Source organism: Salmo trutta, chromosome 8 (assembly GCF_901001165.1).
Source record: "Salmo trutta chromosome 8, fSalTru1.1, whole genome shotgun sequence".
Lineage (NCBI taxonomy): Eukaryota > Metazoa > Chordata > Actinopteri > Salmoniformes > Salmonidae > Salmo > Salmo trutta.
In genome coordinates this window covers 28,459,587-28,484,434 of record NC_042964.1, presented here as the reverse complement: position 1 = coordinate 28,484,434, position 24,848 = coordinate 28,459,587, and the positions used below count along the sequence as shown (strand labels likewise).

General features: G+C 42.7%; 1 protein-coding gene across 1 annotated transcript in view; it reads left to right on the top strand.

Moving 5' to 3' along the window:
* LOC115198634 (ankyrin repeat and BTB/POZ domain-containing protein BTBD11-A) overlaps positions 1-24,848 on the top strand; it is a 210,690-nt gene that overhangs the window by 101,958 nt on the left and 83,884 nt on the right. Inside the window, exon 4 of the mRNA XM_029760716.1 lies at positions 11,104-11,256. Within this exon, the coding sequence (XP_029616576.1) occupies positions 11,104-11,256 (153 nt within the window). The remainder of the gene's footprint in view (positions 1-11,103; positions 11,257-24,848) is intronic.

The following is a 24,848-nucleotide window of genomic DNA, read 5'->3' as shown; positions in this document are numbered from 1 at the left end:
AAAAAGCTCATCATTTATGTCCAAAAAGCTCCGTGTTGTTAGCACATGATCTAAGCCAGCCGGACTTCACTTCACGAACGGAAAAAATATATTTACGTTCGTTCAAACATGTCAAACGTTGTATCGCATAAATCATTAGTGCCTTTTTTAACCAGAACATGAATAAAATTCAAGGCGGACGATTGCGTTCTCTTTTAAACCGTATTGGAACGAGAGTACCCAACATGAACTCGCACGCCAGGTGTCTAATGGGCCATCACCGTTCCAAGGCTCTTGTTCGGTCAGATCTCACAGTATAAGACTCAAAACACTTTGTAAAGGCTGGTGACATCTAGTGGAAGCAATAGGAAGTGCCAAAACATTCCTCAGCCCCTTTGTTTTTCAATGGCATAGGCTTAAAGTCAATTCAACACATCAGGTATCCACTTCCTGTCAGAATCTGTCTCAGGGTTTTGCCTGCCAAATGAATTCTGTTATACTCACAGACACCATTCAAACAGTTTTAGAAACTTTAGGGTGTTTTCTATCCATATATAATAAGTATATGCATATTCTAGTTACTGGGTAGTATTAGTAACCAGATTAAATCGGGTACATTTTTTTATCCAGCCGTGAAAATACTGCCCCCTATACCATAACAGGTTAAATGGTGAAAAATAGTTGATTGTTTGAGATATTGAAATTATTAATTATTAGATTCTTGCAGTTTTGAATTTCCCGCCATGGTCTCTTGACAATAAATCCCAACACCTGGATCAGGTCCTCAACAGGTTAAAGTAGTTAGCAATATCAGTCAGTTTTATGTTTTATGATAAATGAAGCATCTGATTCAATGGGTGCAAGAGGCATCACTACAGTCCCTGGTTCAAATCCAGGCTGTATCACATCCCATAAGGCGGTGCACAATTGGCCCAGCGTCGTCCAGGTTTGTCTGGGGTAGGCTGTCATTGTAAATAAAAATGTGTTCTTAACTGATCTGCATAGCTAAATAAAGGTAAAAAAGGGAGGTGAGTTTGCTTTTTTTTCCTACATTTTATTGAAGGTGCTCTAAATCCTTTTACTATTGTTCATCAAATCAAAGTTTGTAACGTGCGCCCTATACAACAAGTGAAATGCTTACTTACAGGCTCTAACCAACAGTGCAATTTCTATAATACAAAATACAAATAAAGGTATTAGGTAAACAATAGGTAAGTAAAGAAATAAAAACAACAGTAAAAATACTGAAAAATAACAGTACCGAGGCTACAACAGTAGCGAGGCTATATACAGTTGAAGTCAGAAGTTTACATACACCTTAGCCAAATACATTTAAACTCAGTTTTTCACAATTCCTGACATTTAATCCTAGTAAAAATGCCCTGTCTTAGGTCAGTTAGGATCACCACGTTATTTTAAGAATGTGAAATGTCTGAAGTTTCTAAAACTGTTTGAATGGTGTCTAAGTATAACAGAACTTATATGGCAGGCAAAAACCTGAGAAAAATACAAGCAGGAAATGAAAATCTTGTGGCTGTACTATTTTCAAGTCATTGCGAATGGAACACACAGTGACAAAGGATTCATTTTGCACTTCCTAAGGCTTCCACTAGATGTCAACAGTCTTTAGAAAGTTGTTAGAGGCGTCTATGATGAACAGAGACCGAATGGAGAAGGCTGGGAAGTTGGTAACTCAGGGAATGACATAATTTCATTGGTGCGCGTTCATGAGGGAGGAACCTCTGTTCCAAAATGTTTTTCAAGACACAGGAGGTCCGGTTGAAATGTTACTGAAATTTCACATTAAAATGGACTTAAAGATTGATGCTATACCACGTTTGACATGTTTGACATCCTCGCGCGTCCATCCTCGCGCGTCCTGAGTAGCTTACTGAACGCGCTAACAACATGGCGTTATTTGGACATAAATTATTAACTTAATCGAACAAAACAACATTTGTTGTGGACCTGGGATTCCTGGAAGTGCCTTCTGATGAAGATTATTAAAGGTAAGTGAATATTTCTAACGTTATTTATGCATTTAGATGACTCCAAAATGGCGGCTCTCTGTATTGCCTAGTGTATTTTTCTGAGCGCAGTACTCAGATTATTGCAAAGTGTGCTTTCCCAGTAAAGTTATTTTGAAATCTGTCAATGCGGTTGCATTCAGGAGATGTTAATCTATAATTCTTTGAATAGCAGTTTAATATTTTATCAACATTTATAACATTTATAACATTTATATATGAGTATTTTTGTAAATTCACCGGTAGTTTTGGGGGAGAGAATTTCTGAACGTCACGCGTCAATGTAAAATGCTGTTTTTGGATATAAATATGAACTCGATAGACAATACATGCATTTTTTGTTCTAACATAATGTCCTAGGAGTGTCATCTGATGAAGATTGTCAAAGGTTAGTGCATCATTTTAGCTGGTTTTCAGCTTTTGGTGACGCCTGTCCTTGCATTGAAAATGGCTGTGTAATTTTGTCTATGTACTCTCCTAACATAATCTAACTTTATGCTTTCGCCGTAAAACCTCTTTGAAATCGGACAATGTGGTTGGATTAAGGAGATGTTTATCTTTCAAATGGTGTAAAATAGTTGATTGTTTGAGAAATTGAAATTATTAGATTTTTGCTGTTTTGAATTTCGCGCCATTTATCTTGTCAAGCAATCCCGTTACTGGGATAAGAACGGGAAGGGGTGTCCCCAACAGGATATGTTTGGGGAGTCTCCCACATGCTGTTTGGCGAACACCAAATGTGTTTACTTTTTCTTTAAGCATGGCTTTTTTCTGGCCCCTCTTCCGTAAATGCCAGCTCTGTGGAGTATACGGCTTAGTGGTCCTATAGACAGATACTCCAATCTCTGTTGTGGAGCTTTGCAGCTCCTTCAGGGTTATCTTTAGTCTCTTTGTTGCCTCTCTGATTAATGCCTTCCTTGCCTGGTCCATGAGTTTTGGTTGGCGGTTCTCTCTTGGCAGGTTTGTTGTTGTGTCATATTCTTACTTTTTTTAAATAATGGATTTATTGGTGCTCTGTGGGATGTTCAAAGTTTCAGATATTTTTTTATAACTCAACACTGATCTGTACTTCTCCACAACTTTGTCCCTGACCTGTTTGGATAAGCTCCTTGATCTTCATGCTGCCGCTTGCTTGGTGGTGCCCTTGCATGGTGGTGTTGCAGACTCTGGGGCCTTTCAGAACAGGTGTGTATATATACTGAGATCATGTGACACTTAGATTGCACAGAGGTGGACTTTAACTAATTATGTGACTTCATAGCAAAGGGGGTGAATACATATGCACGCATCACTTTTCCGTATTTTTTAAATTTCCCTTCACCAATTTGGACTATTTTGTGTATGTCCATGACATGAAATCCCCCCCAAAAATGTATTTAAATTACATGTTTTAATGCAACAAAATAGGAAAAACACCAAGGGGGATGAATGCTTTTGCAAAGCACTGTAAATGCTTACAGTATTTAAGAGCATGAGACATAGAGTACTGATGTTAATGAATTGTGATAGTAGAGCTCTGAGGCATGTGTCAAAATCGCTAAGCAGTTTACTTCAAAGCAATGTGCTGATGCTTGTATCACTATATCAGAAGAATGTGATTGGTTTGGTAGAAGACAAAAAGGCTACCCTGCGATGAGACATCATCTTCAATAATTTGGCTGTTCTAATTATTTTGACGATAAGGTGCCACTAGTGTACAATCTGTTGATCAAAGCCTCAAGTAATGAACCTACTTGACACAATTGGCTGGAAATGCTCAATGCTTCAGGAAGCTTCGTTTCACCGTCACTAGTTGTAAGTAATATTTTAATATCCTTAACCTCATCAAAAGATACAAACCTCTTGGCGTAAGGGTTAAAACTACTATGAGGTTATATTGGTGCAAACTACAGTGCATTCTGAAAATATTCAGACCCCTTCCCTTTTCCACATTTTGTTACGTTAGTCTTATTCTAAAATTGATAAAATGTATTTATCTTCAATCTACACACAATACCCCATAACGACAAAGCAAAAATCAGGTTTTTAGATATATTTGCTAAAAAAATAAATATGAAATGCCTTATTTACATAAGTATTCAGACCTTATGCTATGAGACTCAAAACTGAGCTCAGGTGTGTCCTGTTTCCATTTACCATCCTTAAGATGTTTCTACAAGTAGATTGGAGTCCAGCTATTTTCAATGATGGCCAAGGAACAGCCTTGTTCAGGGGCAGAATGACAGATTTTTACCTTGTCAGCTGGGGGATTAGATCTTGCAACCTTTTGGTTACAAGGCCAACGCTCTAACCACTAGGCTACCTGCTGCCCCTCTATATAAGGTCCCACAGTTGGCTGTGCATGTCAGAGCAAAAACCAAGGAATCATCTGTAGAGCTCCGAGACAGGATTGTGTCGAGGTATAGAGCTGGGGAAGGGTAGCAAAAAAAATCTGCAGCATTGAAGGTCCCTTAGAAAACAGTGGCTTCTATCATTCTTAAATGGAAGAAGTTTGGAACCATCAAGACTCTCCCAAAAGCTGTCCGCCTGCCCAAACTGAGCAATCAGGGGAGAAGGGCCTTGGTCAGGGAGGTAACCAAGAACCTGATGGTCACTCTGACAGAGCTCCAGAATTCCTCTGTGGAGATGGGAGAACCTATCAGAAGAACCACATTCCTGTAAAGCTTAGAGAATCTCATGTTAAATACTGTTGAAGTAATATGGCTACAGGCTCATCTGCCTCATCTAAAGCCCATTCTTGTGGGAAGCTGCTATAGACCACTAAGTTCTAACAGTCAGTATCTGGATAACATGTGTGAAATGCTTGATGTATGTGATATCAACAGAGGTATATTTTCTGGGTCATTTAAATATTGACTGGCTTTCATCAAGCTGCACACTCAAGAAAAAGCTTCAAACTGTAACCAGAGCCTGCAACCTAGTTCATGTTACAGTCAACCTCTCAGGGTAGTTAAACAGCACAGGAATGAAATCATCAACATGTATTGATCACATCTTTACTAATGCTGCAGATATTAGCTTGAAAGCAGTATCCAGATATATCGGATGTAGCCATAACTAGGAAAATCAAAGTTCCAAAGGCTGGGCCAAATATAGTGTATAAGAGGTCATACAATAACTTTTGTAGTGATTCCTATGTTGTTGATGTGAAGAATATTTGGTCTGTGGTGTGTAATGAGGAGCAAACAGACGCTGCACTTTTATGAAATTGCTTATTACAGTTACTAATAAACATGCATCCATTAAGAAAATGACTGTAAAAACTATTAAATCCTTGTGGATTGATGAGGAATTGAAAAATTGTATTGTTGAGAGGGATGAGGAAAAAGGAATGGCAAATAAATCTAGCTGCACAACCAGTTGGTAAATGTATTGTAAATTGAGAAATCATATGACTAAACTGAATAAAAAGAAGCACCTTCAATTACATTTTGGGAAAAAAGGCAAACTCGGCTCCATCATTCCTTGAATCAGATGGCTCATTCATCACAAAACCGGCTGATTTTGCCAACTACTTTATTTATTTTTTAATTGGCAAGATTAGCAAATTTAGGCATGACATGCCGGCAACAAATGCTGTGTAACGGCTGTCGTAGGAGAGAGAGGACCAAGGCGCAGCGGGTTGCGTGCTCATCATTATAATTTATTAAATAAACGTGAACACAGAAAACAGAACGACAGACCGACAGTTTCACAGGCTACAATAATAGCAGCAGTGCGAAATACAACTACCCACAATTAACAACCCCAAACACATACCTATATATAGGACTCTCAATCAGAGGAAAATAGAAACACCTGCCTCCAATTGAGAGTCCACACCCAAACCTAAACATAAAACCTAGACAGAACTTAGAAAATACAACCTAGAACATACCCAACACCCAGAACTAACAAATTACACAACCAACCACCCCGAACCAAGCAAAACAAATACCCTCTGCCACATCCTGACCAAACTACAATACAAATAATACCTAAACTGGTCAGGATGTGACAGTACCCCCCCCCCCTAAAGGTGCAGACCCCGGATGCACCTCAACAAAAAAATAAAAAAATAAACCCCTAACTAAAGGGAGGTAAGGGAGGGTGGCTGCCGTCAACGACGGCACCTGTGCTACACCCCCCCCCCTCCCCAACTCACCTATACTGGAGGTGGCTCTGGTTCTGGCCTACTGTCCTCCAGACTGTAGGCAGGCTTTCTTGACTCCGGACCGTAGGCAGATTCACTCGGTTCCGGGCCGTAGGCAGACTCATTTGGTTCCGAGCTGTAGGCAGACTCACATAGATCACAGTTATAGTAAACTTCCTTCTGATCAGGACCGCGGGCAGACTCACCCGGTTCCGGGTCGCGGGCAGACTCACCCGGTTCCGGGTCGCGGGCAGACTCACCTGGTTCCGGGTCGCGGGCAGACTCACCCGGTTCCGGACAGTGGGCCGTCTTCCCCAGTGCCGGACACTCTGGGCGAGGCACTGTCGCCGGACACTCTGGCCTGGTCTGACGCACTGGAAGCCTGATGCGTGGGGCTGGTAGTGGAGGTACCAGCCTGGGGACACGCACCTCCGGGCTAGTGCGGGGAGCAGGAACAGGCTGAGTTGGACTGGGCTGACTCACTGGAAGCTTGATGCGTGGTGCTGGTACTGGACGTGCTAGCCTGGAGACACGCACCTCAGGGCTAATGTGGGGAGCGGGAACTGGCCGAGTTGGAGTGGGCTGGCGCACTGGAAGCCTGATGCGTGGTGCTGGTACTGGACGTGCCAGCCTGGAGACACACACCTCAAGGCTAGTGCGTGTAGCGGGAAACACTGGACCGTAGAGGCACACTGGCGGTCTCGAGCGCAGGACTGGCATCACCCCTACTGGCTGGATGCCCACTTTCCCCTGGCACATGCGGGGCGCCGGTACTGCGCATACCGGCCTGAAAATACCCGGCCTCGTCACAGCACCCATCACCCCAAAGCACGGGACCTGTCCAGTCAATGGTTGTTTGGAATAAAACACGGGGATTTGGCTTGGGACGTAATCCTCACCCAGCCAACCTACCCGTGTGCCCCCCCCCAAAAAAATTATTGGGGTTGCCTCTCCGGCTTCCTCGCCAGCCGTGTTCCCCAGTAGCGATTCCGGTCCTCCCCAGACTTCCTCCATGGGCCCTCTCCGGCCTGAATCTCCTCCCAAGTCCATGACTCACGATATTCCACCTATTGTTCCCTCCTCCGCTGCTTGGTCCATTGTTGGTGGGTAGTTCTGTAACGGCTGTCGTAGGAGAGAGAGGACCAAGGCACAGCGGGTTGCGTGCTCATCATTATAATTTATTAAATAAACATGAACACGGAAAACAAAGAACGACAGACCGACAGTTTCACAGGCTACAATAATAACAGCAGTGCGAAATACAACTACCCACAATTAACAACCCCAAACATATGTATGTATGTGTATATATATATATAAGACTCTCAATCAGAGGAAAATAGAAACACCTCCCTTCAATTGAGAGTCCACACCCAAACCTAAACATAGAAAAACTAAACTAGACAGAACGTAGAAAATACAACCTAGAACATACCCAACACCCAGAACTAAAAATTCACACCCTAAACACAACCAACCACCCCCGAACCAACCAAAACAAATACCCTCTGCCACGTCCTGACCAAACTACAATACAAATAATACCTAAACTGGTCAGGACGTGACACGCTGACAGTACACATCCAAGTATATTGGACCAAATTATGAAAGACAAGCATTGTAATTTTGAATTCCGTTAAGTCAGTGTGGAAGAGGTAAAAAACAATATTGTCTATCAACAATGACAAGCCAGCGGGGTCTGACAACTTGGATGGAAATTTACTGAGGATAATAGGGGTGGCAATATCATCCATTATTTGCCATATCTTCAATTTAAACCTACTAGAAAGTGTTTTCCCTTCAAGCCTGGAGGGAAGAAAAAGTAATTCCGCTTTTAAAGAATGGTAAAGCCCACTTTACTGGCTCAAATAGGCGACCAATCAGCCTGTTACTAACGCTTATGAATAAATACACAGGGGATAGTGGGGAAGATGGGCGACACCTGGAAGGGGGTGGAGACAATCACAAGACAGGTGAAAAAGATCAGGGTGTGACAGTATCCCCCCTTCTAGGGGCGCCACCTGGCGTCCTACCTGGGCGCATACCTGGTTGATGGCATTAGTAATCCGCGATGAGGCCTAGGTCCAGAATGTCCTGGGGTTCCAACAGGACAATGACCCTAAGCACACAGCCAAGACAAAACAGGAGTGGCTTCGGGACATGTCCTTGAGTGGCTCAGCCAAAGCTGAACCTGATCAGACATCTCCGGAGAGAGCTGAAAATAGCTGTGCAGCAATGCTCCCCATCCAACCTGACAGAGCTTGAGAGGATCTGCAGAGAAGAATGGGGGAAACTCCCCAAATACAGGTGTGCCAAGCTTGCATCGTCATACCCAAGAAGACTCGAGGCTGTAATTGCTGCTGAAGGTACTTCAACAAAGTACTGAGTAAAGGGTCTGAATACTGATGTAAATGTGATATTTCAGTTTTAGATTTTTAATACATTTGCAAAAAATTCGAAACCTGTTTTTGCTTTATCATTATGGGTATTATGTGTAGATTGAGACAAAAAATATATATATTTTAGAATAAGGCTGTAACGTAACAAAATGGTGTAACACTTAAAGTGTACATTCCCTAACACTGAGAAAGTGTAACAGCATCAGCACTAAGCACAATGTTAACCTCTCTAGGGTAGGTGGCACCAAATTGTCCCACCTACGTAACAGCCAGTGGAATCCTGTGGCGCGTTATTCAAATACCTTAGAAATGCTATTACTTCAATTTCTCAAACATATGACTATTTTACAGCATTTTAAAGACAAGACTCTCGTTAATCTAACCACACTGTCCGATTTCAAAAAGGCTTTACAACGAAAGCAAAACATTAGATTATGTCAGCAGAGTACCCAGCCAGAAATAATCAGACACCCATTTTTCAAGCTAGCAGATAATGTCACAAAAACCCAGAAGACAGCTAAATGCAGCACTAACCTTTGATCTTCATCAGATGACACAACTAGGACATTATGTTATACAATACATGCATGTTTTGTTCAATCAAGTTCATATTTATATCAAAAACCAGCTTTTTACATTCGCATGTGACGTTCAGAACTAGCATACCCCCCGCAAACTTCCGGCAAATTTACTAACAATTTACTAAATTACTCACGATAAACGTTCACAAAAAGCATAACAATTATTTTAAGAATTATAGATACAGAACTCCTCTATGCACTCGATATGTCCAATTTTAAAATAGCTTTTTGGTGAAAGCACATTTTGCAATATTCTAAGTAGATAGCCCGGCATCACAGGGCTAGCTATTTAGACACCCAGCAAGTTTAGCCTTCACCAAACTCCGATTTACTATTAGAAAAGTTTGATTACCTTTGGTGTTCTTCGTCAGAATGCACTCCCAGGACTTCTACTTCAATAACAAATGTTGGTTTGGTCCCAAATAATCCATTGTTATATCCAAACAGCGGCGTTTTGTTTGTGCGTTCAAGACACTATCCGAAAGGGTAAATAAGGGTTACGAACACGGCGCATTTCGTGACAAAAACCTTCTAAATATTCCATTACCGTACTTCGAAGCATGTCAACCGCTGTTTAAAATCAATTTTTATGCCATTTTTCTCGTAAAAAAGCGATAATATTCCGACCGGGAATCTGCGTTTAGGTAAATAGATGAAAGAAAATAAAGTAGGATCGACTCGTGCACGCGCCTAAGCCCATTATCCTCTTATCGGCCACTTGCCAAAAGCGCAAATATGTTTCAGCCTGGGGCTGGAATGACATCATTCAGCTTTTTCCCGGGCTCTGAGAGCCTATGGGAGCCATAGGAAGTGTCACGTTACAGCAAAGATCCTCAGTCTTCAATTAACAGAGACAAGAAGAACAAGATCTTGTCAGAGAGGGCCCTTCCTTTAAGGAATCTTCTCAGGTTTTTGCCTGCCATATGAGTTCTGTTATACTCACAGACACCATTCAAACAGTTTTAGAAGCTTTAGGGTATTTTCTATCCAAAGCCAACAATTATATGCATATTCTAGTTACTGGGTAGGAGTAGAAACCAGATTAAATCGGGTCCGTTTTTTATCCGGCCGTGTAAATACTGCCCCCTAGCCCTAACAGGTTAACAGCATAGAGGAGCCATTTCTGTACCAATTTATCTCTGGATTAATGTGTCTGTGGAAATGGCATATTCAGTCAATTCTTGAATAATTGGAGTCTGTGTAAACCTTGAAACTGGTCTTGATACTGATTTGATTTGTGATCAAATGAAAATCATACTCTGAGCATACATTATGATCAAGACAGTATACATCATGATTTAACAGGTTCAAAATCAAGATTGTAACTTTTGTCCGCATGGTTTTGCAATGCCAATGCAGGGTCCACAGCGGTGGACAAGCCAAAGTAAATCTCAGTTGTCCATGCTGAACAGTAACACTGTGGTTATGAACAGCCTAGTGAGTAGTCTCAGAAATCCCAGACCTAGGGCAACAACACTAGGTCTTCGAAGCAGGAATATAAAATCTTCCTGGGAGGGTGCTCTTCACACAGACAATTCTCCCAACAAATTACAAGTTTGGGTAGACAGGGCTTAAAATGTGGGCAGGAATTGTGCTCTTTGAAAAATAAGAGGCGGACCCAATGACAGACATGGACCCGATGCGGACGCAAATAGCTAGGCTATTTATAGCCACAGCCAGTCAGTGGTAGAATGTTAGCTGTCATGGTGCAAACAAACTACTAACTTGCGAAATAGATACTCATTGAAAATATCCATCTGGCTAGCTTCCAATTTTGTGTCTGGTGGGGATGTTTATCCCATGGCACAAACGGATAAGGCTCTGGGCGGATTTCCTACATGTCCATTTCTGACCTGTTTCCTACTATACCAAACGGATGTTTGTATCTGTGCAGACGTGTATGCTGGAACATTATTAATGTGGGAGACAACCAGTCTGCCAAGGGAGACTACCTAGTGAGAGCTAATGGTGTGTCCCCCTTTCAGGCCCTTCCTTTTACTGCCCCCGCTGATGGAGTGGATTCGGGTGGCGGTGGCACACACAGAACACAGGCGCAGCTTCTCTGTGGACAGCGACGACGTGAGACAAGCTGCCAGGTTGCTCCTGCCAGGGGTGGACTGTGAGCCACGGCAGCTAAAGTAAGACATGACATGGATGAACATACAAGTACACACACACACACACACACACACATAAAAATCTCTCTCAGACAGGCACACACAATTACTGAACACAGGATTGTGCATTTATTCAGACATACAGTGGCAAGAAAAAGTACGTGAACCCTTTGGAATTCTGGTTTTCTGTATAAATTGGTCATAAAATTTGATCTGACCTTCATCTAAGTCACAACAGACAAACACAGTCTACTGAAACTAACACACCATTTTTTTTCTTGTCTATATTGAATACATATTTTGAACACTCAGTGTAGGTTGGAAAAAGTATGTGAACCCCTAGGTTAACCTGTCTGGGCTAGGGGGCAGTATTTTCACGGCCGGATAAAAAACGTACCCGATTTAAACTGGTTACTACTCTTGCCCAGAAACGAGAATATGCATATTATTAGTAGATTTGGATAGAAAACACTAAAGTTTCTAAAACTGTTTGAATGGTGTCTGTGTATAACAGAACTCATATGGCAGGCAAAAACCTGAAGATTCCATGCAGGAAGTGGCCTGTCTGACAATTTGTAGTCCTTCTGTTGCATCTCTATCGAAATTACAGCATCTGTGCGAGTTTGCTATTCACGAGAAGAATTGCCTGATATGAACCATGCCTCAAACAAAAGAGATCTCAGAAAACCCAAGAATAAGAATTGTTGACTTGCATAAAGCTGGAAAGGGTTACAAAAGTATTTCTAAAGGCCTTGATGTTCATCAGTCTACGGTAAGACAAATTGTTTATAAATGGAGAAAGTTCAGCACTGTTGCTACTCTCCCTATGAGTGGCCGTCCTGCAAAGATGACTGCAACTACACAGTGCAGAATGCTCAATGAGGTTAAGAAGAATCTTAGTGTCAGCTAAAGACTTCCAGAAATCCCTGGAACATGCTAACATCTCTGTTGACGAGTCTATGATACGTAAAACACTAAACAAGAATAATGTTCATGGGAGGACACCACAGAAGAAGCCACTGCTGTCCAAAAAAACATTGCTGCACGTCTGAAGTTCGCAGAAGAGCATCTGGATGTTCCACAGCGCTACTGGCAAAATACACTGCTCCAAAAAATTAAGGGAACACTAAAATAACACATCCTAGATCTGAATGAATGAAATAATCTCATTAAATACTTTTTACATAGTATTCTTTACATAGTACTCTTTACATAGTTGAATGTGCTGGCAACAAAATCACACAAAAATAATCAATGGAAATCCAATTTATCAACCCATGGAGGTCTGGATTTGGAGTCACACTCAAAATTAAAGTGGAAAACCACACTACAGGCTGATCCAACTTTGATGTAATTTCCTTAAAACAAGTCAAAATGAGGCTCAGTAGTGTGTGTGGCCTCCACGTGCCTGTATGACCTCCCTACAATGCCTGGGCATGCTCCTGATGAGGTGGCGGATGGTCTCCTGAGGGATCTCCTCCCAGACATGGACTAAAGCATCCGCCAACTCCTGGACAGTCTGTGGTGCAACGCGGCGTTGGTGGATGGAGCGAGACATGATGTCCCAGATGTGCTCAATTGGATTCAGGTCTGGGGAACGGGCGGGCCAGTCCATAGCATCAATGCCTTCCTCTTGCAGGAACTGTTGACACACTCCAGCCGCATGAGGTCTAGCATTGTCTTGCATTAGGAGGAACCCAGGGCCAACCGCACCAGCATATGGTCTCACAAGGGGTCTGAGGATCTCATCTCGGTACCTAATGGCAGTCAGGCTACCTCTGGCGAGCACATGGAGGGCTGTGCGGCCCCCCAAAGAAATGCCACCCCACACCATGACTGACCCACCGCCAAACCGGTCATGCTGGAGGATGTTGCAGGCAGCAGAACGTTCTCCACGGCGTCTCCAGACTCTGTCACGTCTGTCACGTGCTCAGTGTGAACCTGCTTTCATCTGTGAAGAGCACAGGGCGCCAGTGGCGAATTTGCCAATCTTGGTGTTCTCTGGCAAATGCCAAACGTCCTGCACGGTGTTGGGCTGTAAGCACAACCCCCAACTGTGGATGTCGGGCCTTCATACCACCCTCATGGAGTCTGTTTCTGACCGTTTGAGCAGATACATGCACATTTGTGGCCTGCTGGAGGTCATTTTGCAGGGTTCTGGCAGTGCTCCTCCTTGCACAAAGGCGGAGGTAGCGGTCCTGCTGCTGGGTTGTTGCCCTCCTATGGCCTCCTCCATGTTTCCTGATGTACTGGCCTGTCTCCTGGTAGCGCCTCCATGCTCTGGACACTACGCTGACAGACACAGCAAACCTTCTTGCCACAGCTCGCATTGATGTGCCATCCTTGATGAGCTGCACTACCTGAGCCACTTGTGTGGGTTGTAGACTCCGTCTCATGCTACCACTAGAGTGAAAGCACCGCCAGCATTCAAAAGTGACTAAAACATCAGCCAGGAAGCATAGGAACTGAGAAGTGGTCTGTGGTCACCACCTGCAGAACCACTCCTTTATTGGGGTGTCTTGCTAATTGCCTATAATTTCCACCTGTTGTCTATTCCATTTGCACAACAGCATGTGAAATTTATTGTCAATCAGTGTTGCTTCCTAAGTGGACAGTTTGATTTCACAGAAGTGTGATTGACTTGGAGTTACATTGTGTTGTTTAAGTGTTCCCTTTATTTTTTGAGCAGTGTATTCTGTGGACAGATAAAACTAATTTGAGTTGTTTGGAACAAACACAACACTGTGTGTGAAGTAAAAAGGCACAGCACACCAACATCAAAACCTCATCCCAACTGTAAAGTATGTTGAAGGGAGTATCATGGTTTGGAGCTGCTTTCCTGCCTCAGGGCCTGGACAGCTTGCTATCATCGATGGAAAAATGAGTTCCCTTTGTCGTGTCTTTGGCATCATTAAAACAGAAGACATGTTTATCAAGTAACTCAGGTCTTCCCTGTGGCTCAGTTGGTAGAGCATGGTGTTTGCAATGCCAGCATGGTGTGTGCAATGACAGGGTTGTGTGTTTGATTCCCACTGGGGGGCCAGTACAAAAACAAAAAAATCTATGAAATGTATGTTCACCTCTGTAAATTGCTCTGGATAAGAGTGTCTGCTAAATAAATAAAATGTAAACTCTCTGTAATAATTATTACGTGATTAAACTGATTAATCGTGTAACTGTAATCAACTAGTAAGTCCGGGCACCAAGGAAAATATTCAGATTAAAGTTATAATTTTCCTAATATAACTTTCAGATATTATAATATCTGATCGATTAGTCTCCTTTAATGATGTGTTTGTTTCCCTCACGTCAATCTCATTCCAAACGTCGTAAATTGTTGGTCATCTGCACGAACCCAGTCTTCACTATGAGTCATCCATACATCAATTGTCTTAAAATTATTTATTTACGAATCGAAATAATTCACAGAAATGCATAACAAAACGGATATGGTTACAAGGAAATGATAGGAGAATCTGCCCTAGTGGGCTAAACCGGCATGGCGGCTTGTTACACAAAGAAAGGGGGTTTGGCTTGAATGAAAGAGCGAGAAGGCTGAGGAACAGAGAAACAGCTCTGCTATCGTAAATACAGAATCTTATGCATTCTAAATTACCGCCCATTTGGAAAAGGAAAATGCAATAAATATTTACTCTGAGCTGCGCTTCGGTAGGTTGGTCATAGATGCTGGCTGTGTTGTTCAACAGATCTTCCTGTCCACGGAGGAATGTCACTGGTGGTAAAGTGGATATGTTGTAGTATCTTTGAGTGTTAGATTGGATCCGTCGTCCATCCTTTCCTAGCCCACGTTTACAGCGGCTGCTGCTAACTCAACAGCTAGAAAGTATCACTTCTGTAGTGAATAAGGGTTCAAAGTTCATACCATTTGCAACCAAAGCTCACGCTGAGGTTGGCTTAGTTCTGTACTTGACATGTGTGTCCTTTTAACGCAGAGGTTGCAGACCTCACGTACCCGGAACAGGCTGGTTACATTTGTCACTGGCTTATATAGTGACGAGGGAGAAGGGTGTGTTTCATGGTTTATAACCCCTGGCTCTTCACAGGGGCGGGCCACTGACTCTTCACAGGGGCTGGCTCTTTCCTTATGAAAACCCAATTCTCTCATTATAAAGCTAAAATTACATTTAATCTCCTAACAAACAGTTTCAATATCAAACATTTAAATTGCACAGCAATTCCATGTGAATCTGATAGCTAGAATGTGTAGACTTTCCCAGGTTCAGTTTATGTCATCCTGTCATCAGTCATAATGTCTCAGATGATGACCAAACTGACATCCATACTCATTAAGTACCTGGTATATTTCCAACCCAAGCTCATAGGTAGGATGGTGTCAGACAGTTGAGCTAAGCTCATGAGTCATTTATGTTTTATTCTTCAAGAATCAATGGCTATATATAGACACCTCAAATTGGCACCCAAAAAAGAGGATCACATAAATAAATACAAATACCGAGTTATATTGTATTCAAAAGAAATGGGAGAATTGTATAATTTTATACTAGTACAAGATAAAGAGATTTTTGTTTAACATGTCACTTTTTGGGGGATTGGCCCGCCTAACAATCTGCATTAACATTCTACTTTCTGCATATGCAGAAAATAACCTCATACCTACTATAAAATATGGTGGTGGATCTTTGATGTTATGGGACTGTTTTGCTTCCACTGGTCCTGGGGCCCTTGTTAAGGTCGACAGCATCATGAACCCCAAGTATCAGGACATGTTTGCCGAAAACCTTGTTGCTTCTGGCCACAAATGGATCTTCCAGCAAGACAATGACCCCAAGCACACAATAAAATCCACAAAGAAATTGTTAATTGACAACAAAAATCAACATTTTGCAATGGCCATCTCAGTCAGTCATCTTGCAATGGCCAAATTCATCACAAAACCACTTCATTTTGCCAATTATTTTAATGATTACTTAATTGGCAAAGTGGGCAACTTGGCAGGAAATGCAAACAATGAACAGTGAGCCAAACAAATAATGAAAGAAAAGCATTGTAGGTTTGAATTTTGTAAAGTTAGTGTGGGAGAGGTGGAAAAAGTGTTATCAATCAATAATCACAAACCTCCTGGCATTGATAACTTAGATGGAAAGCTACTGAGGATGGTAACTGACTTTATAGCCAATCCTATCGGTCATATATTCAATCTGATGCTAGAGGAAAGTCTTTGTCCTCAGGCCTGGAGGGAAGCCAATGTCATTACACTACCCAAGAATGGCAAAGTGGCCTTTACTGGTTCTAACAGCAGACCTATCAGCTTGGTGCCAGCTCTTAGCAAACTGTTGGAAAAAAATTGTGTTTGACCAATTACAATGCTACAGTATTTATCTGTAAACAAATTAACCACAGACTTTCAGGGCACTGACCAAATTACTGATGATTGGTTGAAAGAAACCGATAAAGATGATTGTGGCAGCTGTACTTTTAGATTTCAGTGCAGCCTTTGATATTATTGACCATAACCAGTTGAGAAAAACATGTTATGGCTTTTCAATGTCAGCTCTAAATCCACAATATGGCAACCTAATAGAACTCAGAAGACTTTCTTTACTGGAAGCTTCTCTAATGTCAAACATGTTAAGTGTTTTTTTTTATCAATTAACAAAGCATATGTGTCCATGTATGCTGATGATTCAACCATATACACATCAGTAACCACAGCTAATGAAGTCAGTAACCACAGCTAATGAAGTCACTGAAACTAATGTCATGTAGTGAAACTAATGTCATGTAGCTAGATATCGTTGATCACCGCTCGCAGACAGACAATCAACGGGCTCCTAACCAATTGTGCCATTTTACTTATTTTTCTGCCACCATCACTTATGATATACACTTATGAATAGCTTCTGGATATCAGAACAGCGATTACTCACCTTGAACTGGATGAAGATTTTTTTCTTTAACGAATCGGACGCTAAGTATTTACTGCTGATACCGGACCAGAACCAAATCCCTGTAATTCACATGAAGACGGGACCGGGTGCCTTGTGAGAATTAGTCGGCGAGTGGGTAACCCGCCTCTACCATCAGTCCTATTGGCCAACTTGCAATCATTGGAGAATACGCTGGAAGAGCTTTGTTCAAGACTATCCTACCAACGAGACATTAAAAACGAATATCCTATGTTGTTTCACTGAGTCATAGCTAAATGATGACATGGATAATATACAGTTGGCAGGGCTTTCCGTGCATCAGCAAGACGGAACAGCTGCCTCCTGTAAGACGAGGGGTGGAGGTCTGTGTCTATTAGTCAATAATGCAAAATCTAATATTAAGGAAGTCTCTGGGTTTTGTTAGCCTGAGGTAATCTCATGATAAGCTGCAGACCACACTATTTACCAAAAGTTTATCTAGGTTTTCCAAGATGGCATAGCAGTAGGACGTGTGTGTTTTGTCTTTGTCTTATCACGTGTAGATAGCCGGTCTTTTCGTATATATATCTTAATCTCACTTTCTATCTACAAACTAAATATACTTTCTTGCAACCCGCTCACCCAATGTGGTACGGATCTGCAATTTTTATTCCTTATAACTGGAACTTCCATCAGGAGCTAGCCAGCTAACTAGTCTTTGTTAGCCACAGCTAGCGGTCTTCACATTTTTTCTCGGTCACCAGCCAGCCTTAACTCGGGCATCACCGGCCAGTCTGCACAGCACGATATCAACCCAGAGCATATCGGACTGCTTCTCCCTACCACGTCACTGGAATCATGCCGCTCTGGATCATTACACCGGATCATTGCAGCTAGCTAGCTGAAAACGAGAGGCTACTGTTAGCTAACGCCTCTGTCCCGAAGTAAGCACCAGCTAGCCTTGATCTAGTCTCAAGCTAGGCCCATATACCAGCTAATTATAGGGCTACAATACCTCCTTTGCCAATTGGCCTGGACCCTTTATTGTCGACACGGAGCCCCGCCGATCCTTCACGAATGGACTGCTGACGTGATCACCCAATGTGGTCTCAACAGGCTATTCTGTTACGTTGTTGATGAAGAACCATCTACTAGCCCCGGCCTGCTCGCTTTTCTGAACGCTGTGTCCCCTGCTCGCCTAGCGTAGTAGTGACTACCGAATGGCACCCTGACTCACCTATTGCTGCTCTTTTGACACTGGTCACTCGGCTACACAGCTGATGCCCCCTGGACTGTTTCAATAACACGGTACCTCATTTTGTTTACCTGTCGGCCACAGCCTCAACTTAGGTGCTGTATGTACCTAACTGACCCGCTCTGCCTATTCATCGCCATATACCCGTTGTTGTGTTAGCTCTCCTGATCAACACCTGTGATTGCTTTATGACTCTCTGTAAATATGCGTTGTCTATTGCTGTCCTGGTTAGTTCTTATTGTTTTATTTCACTGTAGAGCCCTCAATCCCACTCAAAATGCCTTAGATAACTCTTTTATCCCACCCTACACACATGGGGAGACCTCACATGGCTTAACAGGTGCCTCCAGAGTTGAAACCAAATGTCGTCACTCAACGCCTAGGTTTACCTCCACTGTACTCACATCCTACCATACCATTGTCTGTAGGTTTTTGCCCTGAATCTATTCTACCACGCCCAGAAATCTGCTCCTTTTATTCTGTCCCCAACGCACTAGATGACCAGTTCTTATAGCCCTTAGCCGTAACCTTATCCTACTCCTCCTCTGCTCCTCTGGTGATGTAGAGGTTAACCCAGACCCTGTAGCCCCCAGTTCCACTCCTATTCCCCAGGCGTTATCATTTGTTGACTTCTGTAACCGTAAAAGCCTTGGTTTCATGCATGTTATCAGAAGCCTCCTCCCTTAGTTTGTTTTATTCACTGCTTTAGCACACTCCGCCAACCCTGATGTCCTAGCCGTGTCTGAATCCTGGCTTAGGAAGGCCACAAAAACAATCTGAAATTTCAATCCCCAACTACAAGATTTTCCGCTAAGATAGAACTGCCAAACGGGGTGGAGTTGCAATCTATTGCAGAGAGAGCCTGCAGAGTTCTGTCATGCTATCCAGGTCTGTGCCCAAACAGTTTGAGATCATACTTTTAAAAATCCACCTTTCCAGAAAAATAAGTCTCTCACTGTTGCCAATTGTTATAGACCCCCCTCAGCCCCCAGCTGTGCCCTAGACACCATATGTGAATTAATTGCCCCCCATTTATCTTCAGTTGGTACTGTTAGGTGACCTAACCTGGGATATACTTAACACCCCGGCCGTCCTACAATCTAATCTAGATGCCCTCAATCTCACACAAATTATCAAGGAACCTACCTGGTACAACCCTAAATCTGTAAACACTGGCACCCTCAAAGATATCATCCTGATCAACCTGCCCTATAAATACACCTCTGCTGTTTTCAAACAGGATCTCTGCGATCACTGCCTCATTGCCTGCATCCGCAATGAGTCCGCGGTAAAATTACCACCCCTTATCATTGTCAAACGCTCCCTAAAACACTTCAACGAGCAAGCCTTTCTAATCGACCTGGCCCGGGTATCCTGGAAGGATATTGAACTCATTCTGTCAGTAGAGGATGCCTGGTTATTCTTTAAAAAGTGCTTTCCTCACCATCTTAAATAAGCATGCCCCATTCATTTTTTTTTAAACTAAGAACATATACAGTGAGGGGAAAAAAGTATTTGATCCCCTGCTGATTTTGTACATTTGCCCGCTGACAAAGAAATGATCAGTCTATAATGTGAATGGTAGGTTTATTTGAACAGTGAGAGACAGAATAACAACAAAAAAATCCAGAAAAACACATGTCAAAAATGTTATAAATTGATTTGCATTTTAATGAGGGAAATAAGTATTTGACCCCCTCTCAATTAGAAAGATTTCTGGCTCCCAGGTGTCTTTTATACAGGTAACGAGCTGAGATTAGGAGCACACTCTTAAAGGGAGTGCTCCTAATCTCAGCTTGTTACCTGTATAAAAGACAAATGTCCACAGAAGCAATCAATCAATCAGATTCCAAACTCTCCACCATGGCCAAGACCAAAGAGCTTGCTAAGGATGTCAGGGACAAGCTTGTAGACCTACACAAGACTCGAATGGGCTACAAGACCATCGCCAAGCAGCTTGGTGAGAAGGTGACAACAGTTGGTGCGATTATTCGCAAATGGAAGAAACACAAAAGAACTGTCAATCTCCCTCGGCCTGGGGCTCCATGCAAGATCTCACCTCGTGGAGTTGCAATGATCATGAGAACGGTGAGGAATCAGCCCAGAACTACACGGGAGGATCTTGTCAATGATCTCAAGGCAGCTGGGACCATAGTCACCAAGAAAACAATTGGCAACACACTACGCCGTGAAGGACTAAAATCCTGCAGCGCACGCAAGGTCCCCCTGCTCAAGAAAGCACATATACATGCCCGTCTGAAGTTTGCCAATGAACATCTGAATGATTCAGAGGACAAATGGGTGAAAGTGTTGTGGTCAGATGAGACCAAAATGGAGCTCTTTGGCATCAACTCAACTCGCCGTGTTTGGAGGAGGAGGAATGTTGCCTATGACCCCAAGAACACCATACCCACCGTCAAATATGGAGGTGGAAATATTATGCTTTGGGGGTGTTTTTCTGATAAGGGGACAGGACAACTTCACCGCATCAAAGGGACGATGGACTGGGCCGTATACCGTCAAATCTTGGGTGAGAACCTACTTCCCTCAGCCAGGGCATTGAAAATGGGTCATGGATGGGTATTCCAGCATGACAATGACCCAAAACACACAGCCAAGGCAACAAAGGAGTGGCTCAAGAAGAAGCACATTAACCTGTTGAGGACAGACAACCCCTAGCCAACAGCCAATGGCATCACACAGCGTGAAATACAAAACCAACTAAAATACCACAATTCAATTTTTTCAAACAATCAACTATTTTACACCATTTTAAAGACAAGACTCTCGTTAATCTAACCACATTGTCCGATTTCAAAAAGGCTTACAGCGACAGCAAAACATTAGATTATGTTAGGAGAGTACATAGACAGAAATAATCCCACACCCATTTTTCAAGCTAGCATATAATGTCACATAAACCCAAACCACAGCTAAATGCAGCACTAAACTTTGATGATCTTCATCAGATGACTCTCCTAGGACATTGATATACAATACATGCATGTTTTGTTCAATCAAGTTCATATTTATATCAAAAAACAGCTTTTTACATTAGCATGTGATGTTCAGAACTAGCATACCCACCGAAAACTTCCAGTGAATTTACTAAATTACTCATGATAAACATTGACAAAATAAATACATAACAATTATTTCAAGAATTATAGATACAGAACTCCTTTATGCAATTGCTATGTCTGATTTTAACTTCTTTGGGATGGCGGCAGTATTTTCACGGCCGGATAAAAAACGTTTCCGATTTAATCTGGTTACTACTCCTGCCCAGAAACTAGAATATGCATATAATTAGTAGATTTGGATAGAAAACACTAAAGTTTCTAAAACTGTTTGAATGGTGTCTGAGTATAACAGAATTCATATGGCAGGCCAAAACCTGAGAGATTCCATGCAGGAAGCGCCCTGTCTGACAATTTGTTGTCCTTCTGTTACATCTCTATCGCAATTACAGCATCTGTGCTGTAACGTGACACTTTCTAAGGCTTCCATTGGCTCTCTAAAGCCGCCAGAAAGTGGAATGGGGTGTCTGCTGTCTCTGGGCAAAGTATAGGAGCAGAGTTTGTAAGTGGTCAGCCTGGGGACAGTGAGATTGGAGATGCGCAGTCACGAGAACTCGCAATGTTTTTCTTTCTCTCTTTGGATGAATACAACGTTGCCCGGTTGTAATATTATCGCTATTTTACGAGAAAAATAGCATAAAAATGTATTTTAAACAGCGTTTGACATGCTTCTATGTACGGTAATGGAATATTTAGAAATTTTGTCACGAAATGCGCTCGCGCGTTACCCTTCGGATAGTGAAATGAACGCACAAACAAAATGGAGGTATTTGGATATAACTATGGATTATTTGGAACCAAAACAACATTTGTTGTTGAAGTAGAAGTATTGGGAGTGCATTCTGACGAAGAACAGCAAAGGTAATCCAATTTTTCTAAAGAGGAGTGGGACAAAATCCCTCCTGAGATCTGTGCAAACCTGGTGACCAACTACAAGAAATGTCTGACCTCTGTGATTGCCAACAAGGGTCTTGCCACCAAGTACAAAGTCATGTTTTGCTGAGGGGTCAAAGACTTATTTCCCTCATTAAAATGCAAATCAATTTATAAAATTTTTGACATGCTTTTTTCTGGATTTTTTTTTGTTATTCTGTCTCTCACTGTTCAAATAAACCTACCATTAAAATTATAGACTGATAATTTCTTCGTCAGTGGGCAAACACACAAAATCAGCAGGGGATCAAATACTTTTTCCCTCACTGTATAGCCCTTGGTTCACTCCAGACTTGACTGCCCTTGACCGGCGCAAAAACATCCTGTGGTATACTGCATTAGCATCGAATAGCCCCCGTGATATCTAACATTTAAGGGAACTTAACTTTTAAGGGAACCAATATACACAGGCAGTTAAGAAAGCATAGGCTAGCTTTTTCAAACAGAAATTTGCATCCTGTAGCACAAACTCCAAAAAGTTCTGGGACACTGTAAAGTCCATGGAGAATAAGAGCACCTCCTCCCAGCTGCCCACTGCACTGAGGCTTGGTTACACTGTCACCACCAATTAATCTACAATAATCGAGAATTTCAATAAGCATTTTTCTATGGCTGGCCATGCTTTCCACCTGGCTACCCCTACCCCGGTCAACAGCTCTGCACCCCCCACAGCAATTTGCCCAATTCTCCCCATTTCTTGTTCACCCATATCCAGATAGCTGATGTTCTTTAGGAGCTGCAATATCTGACCCCTACAAATCAGCTGGGTTAGACAATCTGGACCCTCTCTTTCTAAAATTATCCACCTCAATTTTTGCAATCCTTATTACTGGCCTGTTCAACCTCTCTTCCGTATGGTCTGAGATCCCTAAAGACTGGAAAGCTGCCGCGGTCATTCCCCTTTTCAAAGGGGGAGGCACTCTAGACCCAAACTGTTGCAGACCTATATGTATCTGCTACAAGACCATGGTGCTTGCCTACGGAGCTGTGAGGGGAACGGCACCTCCGTACCTTCAGGCTCTGATCAGGCCCTACACCCAAACAAGGGCACTGCGTTCATCCACCTCTGGCCTGCTGGCCCCCCTACCTCTGCGGAAGCACAGTTCCCGCTCAGCCCAGTAAAAACTGTTCGCTGCTCTGGCACCCCAATGTTGGAACAAGCTCCCTCACGACGCCAGGACAGCGGAGTCAATCACCACCTTCCGTAGACACTTGAAACCCCACCTCTTTAAGGAATACCTAGGATAGGATATAGTAGCTCAGTTGGTAGAGCGTGGTGTTTGCAACACCAGGGTTGTGGGTTTGATTCCCACGGGGGGCCAGCACAGAAAAAAAATGTATGATTATGTATGAAATTGTATGAAATGTATGCATTCACTACTGTAAGTCACTCTGGATAAGAGCGTCTGCTAAATGACTAAAATGTAAATGTAAAAATGTAATCGTTCTAACCCCCCCCCAAAAAAGATATAGATGTACTATTGTAAAGTGGTTGTTCAACTGGATATCAGAAGGTGAATGCACCAATTTGTAAGTCGCTCTGGATAAGAGCGTCTGGTGAATGACGTAAATGTATCCTACCCTGCCTTTCTAAAGTCTTCGAAAGCCAAGTTAACGAACAAATCACCAACCATTTCGAATCCCACCGTACCGTCTCTGCTATGCAATCTGGTTTCCGAGCTGGTCATGGGTGCACCTCAGCCACGCTCAAGGTCCTAAATTATATTATAACCGCTATCAATAAAAGACAGTCTGTGCAGCCGTCTTCATCGACCTGGCCAAGGCTTTCGACTCTGTCAATCACCGCATTCTTATCAGCAGACTCAACAGGCTTGGTTTCTCAAATGACTGCCTAGCCTGGTTCACCAGCTACAGCTGAATTCGGAAGTTTACATACACCTTAGCCAACTACATTTAAACTCAGTTTATCACAATTCCTGACATGTAATCCTAGTACAAATCCCCTGTCTTCAGGTCAGTTAGGATCCCCACTTTATTTTAGGAATGTGAAAGGTCAGAATAATAGTAGAGCATGATTGATTTCATCTTTTATTTCTTTCATCTGGGAGTTTCCTGGCCATGGACCCAAAATATTGATGTTTTGTTCCCCGAGCCACTAAGTTATCACTTTTGCCTTATGGCAAGGTGCTCCATCATCCTGGGAAAGGCATTGTTCATTACTAAACTGTTCCTGAATGGTAGCGCTCACCTTGTCTTCTCCGGACATGCTTTTTTCCGGATGCCCCAAACAATCGGAAAGGGGATTCATCAGAGAAAATGACTTTACCCCCGTCCTCAGCAGTCCAATCCCTGTACCTTTTACAGAATATCAGTCTGTCCCTGATGTTTTTCCTGGAGAAAAGTGGCTTTTTTGCTGCCCTTCTTGACACCAGGCTATCCTCAAAGTCTTCGCCTCACTGTGCGTGCAGATGCACTCACACCTGCCTGCTGCCACTC